Here is a 13,490-nt window from a genome sequence, read left to right as displayed (position 1 = left end):
CGTGCATGCTAGCAGTATGTCCAGTAGCCTTGTGTTTGAGGGCAGAAGAGGGGAGATGGAGGGAAAGGACCACTCCATGGCAAGGGAAGCCCAGTGGTGGGCAATCTACCTTAGCAGCCAGGTAAAAACATGCAGGTATGGTGAGATGACCCACAGGCCAGTGTTCCCCGCTGGCTTTTGCATTTATTTCTATCAGCATATCAGCCAGCCAACCTCAGAGTTCAAAGCTGTTGCCCTGTGGCAGAGAACAGTGTGTCCTGAACAGTCCAGGAAAGGACACAGAGCCCGTGGGTGAGGTATGCAGGTAAAGGGCTGGATACCAGCGAGAAGGAGTATTTTTATCTGACTATTTAATTCAAGGTTTATTTGTTCCCTGTGTTGATACTGATGCAGGTTCACCCCAGCTCAGAAGCTGTCATGTAGGGAAAAAGGAAATAACACAGTCTGGCTCCCCTCTTTGGCATTTGAACAACACAGCTCCTCAGGAGCACTGGAGAGGCCAGCGGCATGTAAATGCTTTCCCGCATGGTGACACAGACAGAACTTTCCAGTACTAGAGCAAACCCCTTTCTCCTTCTGAGTAGTCACAGCTGCAAGTACCTTTGGTGTAACATCATGGTTATGCAATGCGGACTCTCCCACTCTTTATTATGCTCCTGTCATATTTGCGCAAGCAGAAGCTGGGATGGAGCCCAGCAGTGACCTCCAAGAGCACAGCCATTTCTCAGCCCTCCTCTTCTGAGCCTGTGCTGCTCACACTGGCACCAGAAGCGAGCTGGGAGCACCAAACACCACTGAATTGCAGCGTAGGAGGGCAGTTTTCTCCAGAAGGAGCCTGGTAAGTGTTCATAGACATGGGCTGCCCAGTGCACTCATCCACTCATCCAGTGCACTCATCCGAATGATGCAGACTGCTCTGCTGGGATGAGGGCTAATATTTACAAGTAGATCTAGGCGTGCTGCATCTCTGGACACCCCATGACTTCTAGGTCACCATGACTTCTAGGTCACCATGACTTCCGCAATCATCCAGGACTAATGGAGCACAGATGTACTCTCGAGGGACCGAGTGTGAACCAGAACCCTCATCTCTGGAATGCTTTGCAGGAAGAACCATCTCCTCACCATCACGTATCCCAGAGTACCTAAGCAGAAGACAAAGCAGGAAATAATCAGAAGAGTGAATTCCTACCAGTTTTGCTACTTTATCCCTTTAAGGTTCTCAAGCAGGATTTATAATCACATCTTCAGAGGAAAAACAGTGTTGTGCAGGAAACAGCCTTGATGAGATACAGATCTGTAATGCTTTAGTTAAAGCACAGGTAAGCAACAAACAGCAGCAGACCTCTCAAGTATTACACAAGCCTCTTCTTAGTCATCACTGTTGGCCTTGTAGGTTGTAGGTGTCTGAGACTGCTCTCCACAATAGCTTGGAGTGCATGGAGCACAACAGGACAAGGTGAACCTGGCTGTTGGGCAGAGCTGTGTATTGGTGCTTGCCCACAGCAACTGAGAGATCCACATGAACAGCACGAAGAAGAGATGTTTCATTCCCGAATGAAGATTAAAACATATTAAAAAGAGAAATGAGTCTCTGAAAGTGTGGCCCAGGCAGATTCCCCCTGGGTAGATCTATGCTCTAGATTCCCCAGGGCAGGAAAGATCTGTATTTCTGATTTACCACTGTTGTCAGGGAATGCAGTCAGAATGTAAACCATGGGCGACCATAAGCGGAATGAAACAGCGAGGGGTTCTGGCATGCTGGACAGTGTGGGATTCTCCTGATGACCCTGACAACAAAGCAACAGCAGGAAGTGGTGTGGCACTGCTGGCCATGGCTGTGACTGGCAACAAAAACACAGAAGCCTTTTTAATATTGCAGAGACAGAAATGAAATCCTTCTCTTCTTACACAATGCTTGCCCTTCCTCAGAAGGGATCAAATCAATATGGGACCATGGAAAGTCAGTGATTTATTTCAGGGGATTTTGAGTTAGGCTTTGTAGGCAAAAAGGCATCACCCTTGTTTCAAACTCAATGAAGATACGTATTTCCATTCCATGTCTATTTGTAGGACAGAAATGTGAGTTTTTTCCTCTTAAATCTTGTTTAAATGTTTCGCTATTTTAAAATAAGGTCTGTCAGGAAAAAAGACTCAAATCTAGGGCTGGAATTATCCCTGGTGAAGCCTGGGGATCCCATTTGTTAGTGAATGAGAATCACCTTGAAGGAACTTAAGAACAATCTTGTAGCATTAATGTCGTATTTCCCTATTCTTTCTTCTGGTTTATGTTAGTACATTAGCCCTACTTCTATGGTGGTGGTTTAAGCACACAGAAACCCCACTTATGGTGTCTCCAGCTTAAGAAGTACATGGAGCTGTTGGAGCAAGTCCAGAGGAGGACCACGAGGATGATCAGGGGACTGGAGCACCTCCTGTATGAAGACAGGCTGAGAAAGTTGGGGCTGTTCAGCCTGGAGAAGAGAAGGCTGTGTGGAGACCTCATAGCAGCTTTCCAGTACCTGAAGGGGGCCTACAAATTTGCTGGAGAGGGACTCTTCATCAGGGACCTTAGTGACAGGACAAGGGGTAATGGGTTCCAACTTAAATAGAGCAGATTTAGGTTAGATATAAGGAAGAAGTTATTTACTGTAAGTGGTGAGGCACTGGAACAAGCTGTGGAAAATGTCCCTGCCCATGGTAGGGAGTTGGAACTAGATGATCTTAAGGTCCTTTCCAATCCTGTTCTATGATTCTAAACACATAGATATGCATACACATGCAAGAATGTCATTATAACACAGCTCCCAAACCTTAAACACAGTGTGAGTAGTTTACTGCCTGCTTTTCTGGAAGACGTAAGCAGCAGCAAAAAGAGAACTTTCACATCATTTCTGGAGAAATGCTGCAGCAGTAAGCCAACTTACATAACTGCTTTAGTTCAACAGAATTGCTTTCTGCCCTTAATCTGCTCAACAGTTTATCTTTGCTGTCGTGATTGGTTGAGCTTTCTTTAAACCGTTATGGATTAGCATTCTGCTATAACATGTTAAAAGCTTAGCTTCGTTTATTTTTGTCCAGAATGGGGGAGGGATATCGGGTTCAAATGTTCAGGCAGCAGTTTGTGAATGATTATTTTTCTTACACAGCAATCAATATACTGAGGTACCAAATGCAAGGCACAGCCAAACGCTTCGAGAGACAGCAGTAGTGGCTGGAATGAAAATACGTGTGAATTTACTATTAAAAAAAATGAAGAAAGGAACACTATATATTTGCATAATTATTTTAATCTGTAAATACAGAATTTAATCCAGCATTCAAATAATTCATCACACCCATCAGTTTTGTATGAAGACCAAAGAATAAATGGTCTGAAAACTGAATTAATAAAGCTGGTTGAGGATTTTACTATGTTTGCATTATTGATGCAATCTTGAGACAGAAACCCTGCCAAAACCAATCTTTCTGACATTCAACTCCAGGAATATAATACACCATAATGCACATAAGCCATCAAACAAACAGAACCTCAGCCACACCACTTACAAAGAGGTGTTCAGAGAATATTAACCAGCTGTTCAGTGAATTTTCACAGTGGATTCACCAACTATGAAAGTGGACGATCTATTGGAAAATCCAGGTCCAAATTTCTACTATAAATTGATGAGCACAACATACCAGTTTAAACCAAATCCATCAAAAGTTTAGCACTCTTTGAAAAGTTTAGCACACTTCAATTTCACCTCTGTGAAACTGAAATGATTTGAAGATGCCAGTCTGGAATAGAGTAAGAGGTTATGTTCCTGAGTGGTGCCAATAAACCTTTGTGCAGCTGAATGCTATTCCAAGGAAAAACTAATTCTGTGATCAGTTGTGCTGTCAACATCCGTACCTAATATGAAGGAAGTAGGCACTTTTTCATTCCTAAGAGCAACATAGACACTAGAGAAGTTAAAAAAAGGTGTCTAGTGTTGCTAGGAAAAAAAAACATAAACCTGGGAAAGTAATTCAGAAAAGAGGAGGAAAAAAATCCAGCTTAATTGTAATTTGTGTGCTGTTTGTTTTGCTCTCTTATTGGGAGTGATCTTTATTCTGCCCATTCCAGTGAAAGGCCATTCACTTTTCATTAATCTTCTTTCTGATGGCAACTGGAACACCATTCCAGAGTTTCAACATTCCCTTGATGCTGCTCTGCTTAATGCTTGTGTGCTATTTAAACAAAGCATATTCAAACCAAATCTGACTATATATGGAATTCCATGACAAGTAAAACTTTGGATGCCTGACAAAAAAGAACCATGAAAACAGAATACACACACAAACACAAAAAACACTCCAAACTGCACAAACTCAACATGTACTAGAACAGGCTCTTGGTGGCAAAGGTCAGGTACCCAGTGTGACCAACCATCTCCCTGAGTGGCACACCACTTTTGAACTGCACAGCTCCTTGCTGCAGATTAGAGCATGGGCTACCTTGGTTTGACGGGTTGCTGCTGTCAAAGCCAGTGCTAGAATTATCCTCAGCTGCTTTTCCAAGGTCAGAGATTTGCAAGCTAATTGTCCTCACATTGTACACTCGGAGCAGAATTTCCAAGGTGTTAATCTCTGTAAAACCATATTCTTCCATCGCTAGACAGGTTCTTTGGACTTGTTCAATGCAGGGGGAGAAAGAGCAGATGCGGCCACCTGCAGAATGAGACAGGCAGTGGAGAAGAGAGCAAAAACCAAAATGCAGCACTTTTAATCATTTTTCAAATTCTCCCAGATGCCCATAGAATTACTGTTATACAGACAAAGTGAAAACATTCTTCAAGAAAATGTCTGTGAGGCAACTATGCAGGTTTAGTGTCAGCATGAAATCAAACACAGACGACTCTACAAGATGCTTCAGACCCTTTAAAAACTGCAACAGCAACTTCATTCATCTTCCAAATCCTGTGTTGCCCACTGCATTTGTTCATGATAAAACCATTAATGTTGATCCCTTTAGAGCAGAGACCCTTTCAGAATCACTCTCCACTGTTCCGGACTGAGGACTGAACTGAGGTTGGCACCTACACAAAGCCAGAAGTCATTCTCCACACACTGTACTGAGTTGCCTTCATTACAATATCAGCGTGCGTGCACACACAGTCTGACAAAAGCGGCTGTGTTTATTTGAGAACGATGGTATGCATGTACAGAATAAAGTAATCTCTCCAGGCCATAGATGGAGGGATGTTAAGGCTTTTCCCTTTTAGTCAAACTGACTAGCATGTCTCCTGAGCATTAAAATTTACTGGATATCAGGAAGGTTTACAGCAAATGCCTCAAAACTCTAGGATAGGGCTTTTAAGTGATAATCTGACACTTGTCTCCTTATCTGAGCACAGTTCAGATTTTTGATTCTAAATACAGAGTATTAGTAGGCCCCCTACAACTTTCTGAGTACTACAATGTCACCTTAACAGCTGAGAATAGAATGATTCAGATTTACTCTGAAAAGCCACAGCCAAATCAGATCAAAGAATTATAAGGACACTGTCTGCCACAAAGCCAGGGCATGTGCTTTCACCCAGGACACAATGTCCCACAAGGCCCTTCCTGAAAAGCTTTTGTGCTGGGGGAAGGAACACTGGGCAATGCAGCTCCAGCTATTGTTTTACTTACTACAATTAGATGAAAATGCTTGCTGACCTGATTTGCATTCCTTCCCAGCCTTCTCCCAGGCTCATCCACTCAAGCCTTCCAGCACCAGTCATGGAAGTAGTTAAAGAACCCATACAAGTGAGAGCAAAGCATTCTGCTATAAATAGAGGCTATGCTGGGACTACATGAAGCCTGCTTTATCTCAAACTCTCCTTTTTTTCTTTTTCGTTTCTACAGTCACATCTCTATAAAAAGAAAGCGTCAGGTCTGAAAGCGTCAATGTAGCACTCCAGTTACTGCACAGCAATGATGTGCTGGGTATGGGCTGCGAAGAACAGTTTCCATGACCATTAATCCACCATACATTAAGTAGGATTTAATTTTAGACATGAAATAAAGTCTCCACAGCCAGGGATTCTTATAATGCATCATAAGAACAAAGTACCTTGGACAAGTAATTCCCTGGAGTGACAATTAAAACCCAATCTAATAATCACCTGCAAAATTAATGCTGGTATGTGTCATTATTAACCAACTCTGTTGATGTTGATTTAATTGCACACCCAGTCCACTAGCTCCCGTGAAATTGGATTTCTATGTTCACCAGGATTATCAGGGCTACTAAAATGATGCTGAAGTGGACAGCTAATCTTTTCTGGCCAAAGCAGTAGACACTCTTACAATGCTTCTGGATGTAAAAGAGAAAAGCTCAGGAAGAAATGTATGTTATATAATTAGAAAGCTACTATGAGGCACGCGTTATAAAGAAAGATGTTATATGCTTATTGTGTAGGGAATTGAACAAATGTCTAAGTTAGCTAAATGTCACTTCATAATAACTCACTGTCTGCAAAGCAGGAATGTGCAGAGACCAGAGACTTACTACGATTTCATTCAGGCTGTTTTTGGTGATTTATATTGCAATAAAAAAGGGAAATATAATCACATTTACATTAAGTCTGTTCTTACTTGTTCTGACTACAAGGATTTCAAGATATGTTTAGGCTTTTGAATTCACATGCTCTGGATTTACACTCAAAACCTAAGGAACCTGCACACAGCTGTTGCCATACAAGCTGCAGAGCCACCTACGGATCTTGTCAAGCCTTCAGTTAAAGGCAGAGCACCCTTCATTTGGCCTCGGGATGGCCAGCTGAGCACAGAATGTCAACACCAAACTTGGTGATGATTTATCAGAATGCCTCCTTGCAAAGTGGACTGCTTGGGGACGTGAGTTACAGAAAACAGGCTTTCAAGCTCTTGCTTCCAGTAGTTAATACCAAGAGGGGAAGCATAAAAAATAATGTTATTTTACTTACTGCACTGCTGGAAGCTTCTCAGGTATGAAAAGTGAGAAACCAGTGTAACAGCTGGTGTTTCATATAACTGAGAGCATCCAGTGGGTTTTAGTAGTTCTGTTTTTCCCTTTAATACCTATTGTTCTCATTGTTATTATTATAGATGCCTCCCAAATAAATATACCTACAAATGGCTTTATGGATCCTAACAAGTGGGAAAGGAGTCTCCTCTGCTTTTTCCTGGGAACACCATTAAACTGCCTGGATTTGACTCGAAGGCTGGACTTGTTTGATTAAGCAGATATTAAGAAAATATTGGAAAGCTACAATTAGCAGAAGGTTGAAAGGCAAAAAAAGAAACTGCAGTTCCAGACTGAGGGAGACTGTCTAAAATAAAAAGATTTGGGAAGCTACAACTGCCATGGTATGTTTAGACCAGGAAAAAAAAACGGACTGCGAGCAGCAGAAAACCAGCACTCAGAAGGACATGCTCATCTGTCCCAGGAGCAGAGATCCTGTCACCTCCAACAGACCAGATCAGATGCTTCTGAATTTTCTAAACTGTAGGCTGCCCTCTGTACCCTCACCAGCTTACCAGCTAAGCAAGACCCTTTCTGGCACAATCATCAAGCAGACAGAAATCTAGATTTTAGCATTCACAATTGTCAGATTCTCTAAGAGCCCTCTTGTCCTTTAGGCACCAAGAGGCATTTAGGGCTTACAAGACTTGAATATGCATTGGCTTGTCCTGCCATGCCAAGGATTCCTTAGTGAATGAAGAAAAGACATGTACTCCCTCCCTCTCCACTTGCTAGGGCACACTGCTCTGCCTGTGGATCACAAAGGGGTGGAGGAGACTAGAGAGCAGTGAAAACAACTGAACGGAAACTTCTTAGTACAAACTGAGTTTGTGTTCTTTCAGAGCTCTGCTTTTAGGAAAGCTACCATTCCTAAATTTGGTTAATGAGATCTATGTGTCATCATAAATTGATACAGTAATTATCTGAGATTAATCCTGTTCACATTGGAAAGCTGTGTGAGCTTTTTGATCTGAAGAGTTGTCTAAAAATGTGTTTATTCGTGTATAATGCACCTGACAAGTGTTACAGATGAGGAGAAAATAATGAGACTGTATGAAAGATTTAAATTTCTTTCTACCTCCAGTTTTACAGGGAGTGAGTTAGTTTGAAACATTTAATAGAGAGGATAAACCTCCCAAACCTGTAGGCTGGAACAAGCCCACACAGTCCTGGCAGTCATTATAACTAGCAATAGGGTTGAAAGGATATGAAAACTGTAGATACAGTTCAAACTGGAATTATTAGAAAAGAGAGCATAAAGGAAGGGAGAAATAAAAGAGAAGATTTGCATCCACAAAGCTCTGTACATTTTAACAGACATTAACTGATTAGTAATCAAGGGACACATCCTTGCATCTGTACAAGAGGTCAGTGCCTCAGAAGTTGCTCCTCCTTCAGGAGCAGTTCCTGGTATGTTCCTGTGCAATTCCAGCAAACAATTTTGCTTCTGGTTTGTCTGAGCAAAGACTAACACCTCTACCACTTCTATTCAGCTGATAACTGCATTAGGTTTCAAGCATAGAAAATCTGGCAGTACCCAACTGACATGAGCTTAGGATACAGAAAATGTGTCCAAGTTACGTGCTCTCACTTTTGTAGATTTTAGTATGCGTCACAAGTGCTTTCACAGTTTTTTTGTCATCATCCCAGTATTACAGCTACAGGTTGGGCAGAGAAGAGATTCAGAGCAGCCCTGCAGAGAAGGAATTGGGGGTGCTGGTTGATGAGAAAATGAACATGAGCCAGCTTCAGTGTGCGCTTGCAGCCCAGAAAGCCAACCGTATCCTGGGCTTCATCAAAAGGAGCGTGACCAGCAGGTTGAAGGAGGTGATCCTGCCCCTCTACTCTGCTCTTGTGAGACCTCACCTGGAGTATTGTGTGCAGTTCTGGTGTCCTCAACATAAAAAGGACATGGAACTGTTGGAACAAGTCCAGAGGAGGACCACGAGGATGATCAGGGGGCTGGAGCACCTCCCATAAGAAGACAGGATGAGGAAGTTGGGGCTGTTCACCCTGGAGAAGAGAAGGCTGCGTGGAGACCTCATAGCAGCCTTCCAGTATCTGAAGGGGGCCTATAGGGATGCTGGGGAGGGACTCTTCATTAGAGACTGTAGTGATAGAACAAGGGGTAACGGGTTAAAACTTAAGCAGGGGAAGTTTAGATTGGATATAAGGAGGAAATTCCTTCCTGTTAGTGTGAGGCACTGGAATAGGTTGCCTGGGGAGGTTGTGAATGCTCCATCCCTGGCAGTGTTCAAGACCAGGCTGGAGGAGGCCTTGGGTGATATGATTTAGCGTAAGGTGTCCCTGCCCACTGCAGGGGGGTTGGAACTAGATGATCTTAAGGTCCTTTCCAACCCTAATTATTCTATGATTCTATGATTCTATTCAGAAGATGCAAAAAGAACATATGTAGTGCAGCACCACTAAGTTTCCAGGGAAAAGAGCCTGTAATTTTAGAAACAATTCTGTGATGTAAAGAATACAACACAGCATTTTTATCTCTGAAAAAAAGAACACAGCTCTGGGTTTTGGGACTTCAGTGCATTGTCATAATTGGAAGATTATGTTGCAAAGATCTCAAGGAAGAAAAAATTACACAGGCATTATCATTATGCAGAGGCGAGGCAGGAGAGTCACTGAGCAGCATCACCATGGCATTTACTCTGTGCTAGTAGGACACTAAAAATACTGCCTCTGTAAAAGGGGACAGAACGTCCTTAAGCAAGTGTGCTAGTGGGCGATTCGATGTAGCTTCCCTGACAAGTGAAATCAGAGGATTTGGCTGTTGGAAGAAATTAAAGGATGTTTCTTCGTTCAGAAAACAAATTTTTCTCCAAATCACTTGCCAGCTCATTAACAGGAGCTTGATGTGATTTTCTGCAAATGTGTCCTTAACCTCTACATTCGTAGGTGCATCCTTCAGAAGGGATTTATTCCTGCTCACTATCATGGGCTGGCAAAAGTATGCAACAAGGAAATGTAAAAAATCAGTTGGCTCCAAACTGGGGAAGAAAACTTAAGGATTCTTTCATCCCAAACTACTTCCTGAAAACTCTGTAAAAGCAAATATCTTTGGCCAGCATTCCGTGGCATGGATTATGATGCAGGAATCCTTCTGTTTGTCTCTTAACACATGACAGAATCACTTTTACTTAAGGCCAAGCCCATCATATGCACTTGGCCTACCAATCCCTGACAGACCAGAGCTACGTTAACACTCTCTAATGATATACAACAACTTGGGCTGGCTCAGCAAAGTCAGTGCGTGGGAGCCAAATGAAGCTGTGTAGTGAGTTATCTGGTCCTATTTCCTAGCGGGGCAGCTCTGCACTACAGCAGATGGCCCCTCAATGTTGAGAGGATATGAATCACAGAATTACCAGGCTGGGAGGGACCTCAAGGATCATCTGGTGCAACTCTTGGCAAAGCATGACCTAGACTAGACGCCCCAGCACACTGTCCAATGAATGTCGAGAGTCTCCAATACTGGGGAGTCTACCACTTCCCTGAGGAGGTTATTCCAATGGCCGATTGTTCTCATTGTGAAAAATTTTCCTCTGCTGTACAACTGGAATCTCCCTTGGGAGTAACTTGTACCCACTGGCCCTCATCTTTTCCATGTGACTCCCTGTAAAAAGAAAGTCTCCATCTTCTTTATAGCCACCCTTTAAATACTGAAAAATAAAGTCTTCCCTAAGCTTCCCTTCTCAAGGCTTCTCTCACGCGGCAGGTTTTCCAGTCCTTTGATCATCTTTATAGCACTTCTCTGGGTAACATGTGCTTCAATCTAAACTTAATTTGTGGATCTTTAACCTCACCTTCATTCTCCTTCAAATCAAACCAGGTACCACACTAGCAAAGGTCGGTGCTGACATTTTAGCAAACACTCATTGATGCATCCATTTATTCCAAAACAATCTCCTGGGGACATGAGAAGCACTGATACCAACTTGAGTAGCACCTGCATGGGTGGAGGCCTACAGCATGCTAGACAGTCAGACTCCACTTCCTGCCCTAACACATTCCCTGAGAGTTCTTGAGGTAGCCCAAGCCCAAACAACATCAGCCTTCATGCCACTGCCCTCTTCTCAGTGTGATTCAGCCTGTGGTACTCCCTACCCAGTTACCAGAGAGGTGAGACTTGCAGCCGGGGATTTCAGCTGCTCCTCAAAGCCACACTGGGGTGGTTTAAAAACTGGACCACAAACAACCTCTGGGGCTCAAGAAAAATAGCCAGTGAGACTTTCTACATAGACTTGGTATTCCCTGAAAGCTCAGAGGAGGAGGGAGGCAAGCCCAAATGAAAACTGAAACTAGCTAAACCAGGCAATGCCTTACTTGCACCACAGGCTACTGGGAGAATGAGATATTATGTATTCTCTTATACAGCATCTGTAATAACCAAACCTGGCAGGTTAGGACAACACTCAATGGCTATGCTAAGGGGAAAAAAATGCAAACAAGACCTGTTTTAAGTTCACTGTGTACAAATGAAATAAATATAAGACTTTGGAAATGAAAGCCTACTACTACTACAAAGAGCAAAGTACTGCTGAAGGGCTTCTGTGATGCCAGGAAATGCAGAGGCCCAAAGAGGGAGTTGTGCAGAGGTGACCCCTTGCAGAGTTTCGGGGGGGAGACCTGACAGCACCATGTTACCTGATTCAGGTGGTATCTCAGCAATGACAGTTTAACAAACTCAAAATACAGGGGCTTTAGGACACTCAAGAGGAAGTGGCGAGTTTGAATTTAAGAGTACAATCTTTAACAGAAAGAAAGGAAACAAAAGAGGGGTGCTTTTAATAATTTTATGACTCAGACTGTTAATTTAAACACCACCAAGGACTGAGTTATAATGCAAGAGGCCAATCCAACCTAATAGGTGGCTTCCTACCTGAAAAAATTAAAATCCATAAGAAAATTATTGTACAAGTGGGTTTCTGCCTCAGCTTCCACAGGCTTGGAAGAAATAGGCAATATTTCTGAGAGTGGAGTAGGTGGGTGCAGAATTATATTCAAAGCACTACAGTATTCAGCTGCAGATGACTGTGACTCAAAAGTTTCAGGGCATTTAAGAACTGCAGAATATTGACGATATTTTTGTTACCTCACAATTTTTTCATTTTCTACCTTTTTAAAATTTAGCCTGAAGGGGTTAACAGCAACTCTGCAAAAAGCTGTCAAGGTCAGGTACTGGGAACAGCAGTTCTACTATAGAACAGCATTAATCAGCAGATGCTGCAAAAGAAAAACAGTGCAGGTCTGGAAATGAAAGCAAGTTCTGCAGTGCAGCAGTGCCTGAGAGATACTACAAGCGGCATTTCTGCTGAAAGTGTGAGTGGTGAAATCAGCACAGAAGGATGCAGCTGAGATGCAAGCCTGAATGTCGGCAGAGTACATCACCAGGAAACAGGAACCTTCTAGTCACAAACCTACTGTGCCATTTTATTCTTTCAGCTTTTCAGAGGCTGGCAGTGCTTTAAATGGGAGGCCAAGCTACTATAAGTGGTGTATTTACAGCATACTGCAAGGCATACCCTCAGTGATAAATGTACTCTGTAAAGAGGATCATTAACACCCAGACTACTAGGAGCTGCCACTATTCAGGACCTTGAGTTAAGTAGGGGAGAAAACACTGATTTGATCAGATTTTGTTAAGAACTCTCTTATATACAGGTTCAGCTGAACACTCTATAATGAATATTGTGGTTTTAAAGAGGAGGCTAGCTGATGTTATAGACTGAATTTGCTTAGCTCTCATTTCATCCAAAGTACCCGAAGACTTTAGGGAATAAATTACCACTATCTGCAGTACAGCTGCGATATCTGCATGGCACACCACAATAAAACCCACAGTGTGAATGGTTTAAATGTGACCTGTCCAGATGTGAGAGAGAGGCCAGGGGTGGAACGACTCAGTGCTTTATCACTGTTGCTAACCCTTGGAACAACAGCAGTATGTGCACAGACTGTCCTTACTGCAGAAGAGCTTTAACTATTTGAAAACAAAAAAAAGCCCTATAAAGCTATCTGCCTGCAGTAGGGAAAGGGAAGCCATTACAGACACCCTTCTATCACATTTTAGATTTTGCAGCAGTAAAAGAAAACCCACAATAAAAAATATCCATGATTTGGAATGAAACAGAAGCATGTGTAAGTTTGTACCAATTATGACTGCAATCAATTATATTTCAGATGAAAAAGCTTTTGTTTCCATACAAAATTAAAAAAAAATAATAAAAAATATGTCTCTGGCTCTTATTCAGGTGCTGTGAAACCCAAAAGATGAGTACCAGATCTCAAGACTCTGGTGGCTGTTTGCAGCCAAAAACTACAGCAAGAGTCACCAAGTCTGCCTTTTGACTAGAATGTAAAGTGTGTGATGCCACTTCACAAACACAAAAATGTGGGATTTTAAAGCATTATCTATATTGCCTAAACAGATGTAACCTTGTGGCACAGAAAAGCACAGCCA

General features: G+C 42.6%; 1 protein-coding gene across 1 annotated transcript in view; it reads right to left on the bottom strand.

Annotated features, from left to right (window-relative positions):
• Positions 1–3,272: 3,272 nt before the first annotated feature.
• TRMT61A (tRNA methyltransferase 61A) overlaps positions 3,273–13,490 on the bottom strand; it is a 28,110-nt gene continuing 17,892 nt past the window's right edge. The window contains exon 4 of the mRNA XM_061464132.1: positions 3,273–4,692. Coding sequence (XP_061320116.1) covers positions 4,364–4,692 — 329 coding nt within the window. The 3' untranslated portion in view covers positions 3,273–4,363. The remainder of the gene's footprint in view (positions 4,693–13,490) is intronic.

The sequence above is a fragment of the Pezoporus flaviventris genome, unplaced genomic scaffold (assembly GCF_033815535.1).
Source record: "Pezoporus flaviventris isolate CSIRO_AGI_PZ_B2104156 unplaced genomic scaffold, CSIRO_AGI_Pfla_v1 ptg000036l, whole genome shotgun sequence".
Classification (NCBI taxonomy): domain Eukaryota; kingdom Metazoa; phylum Chordata; class Aves; order Psittaciformes; family Psittacidae; genus Pezoporus; species Pezoporus flaviventris.
Note: the sequence above shows the minus strand (reverse complement) of the source record. Positions and strands in the feature narration are given on the sequence as shown.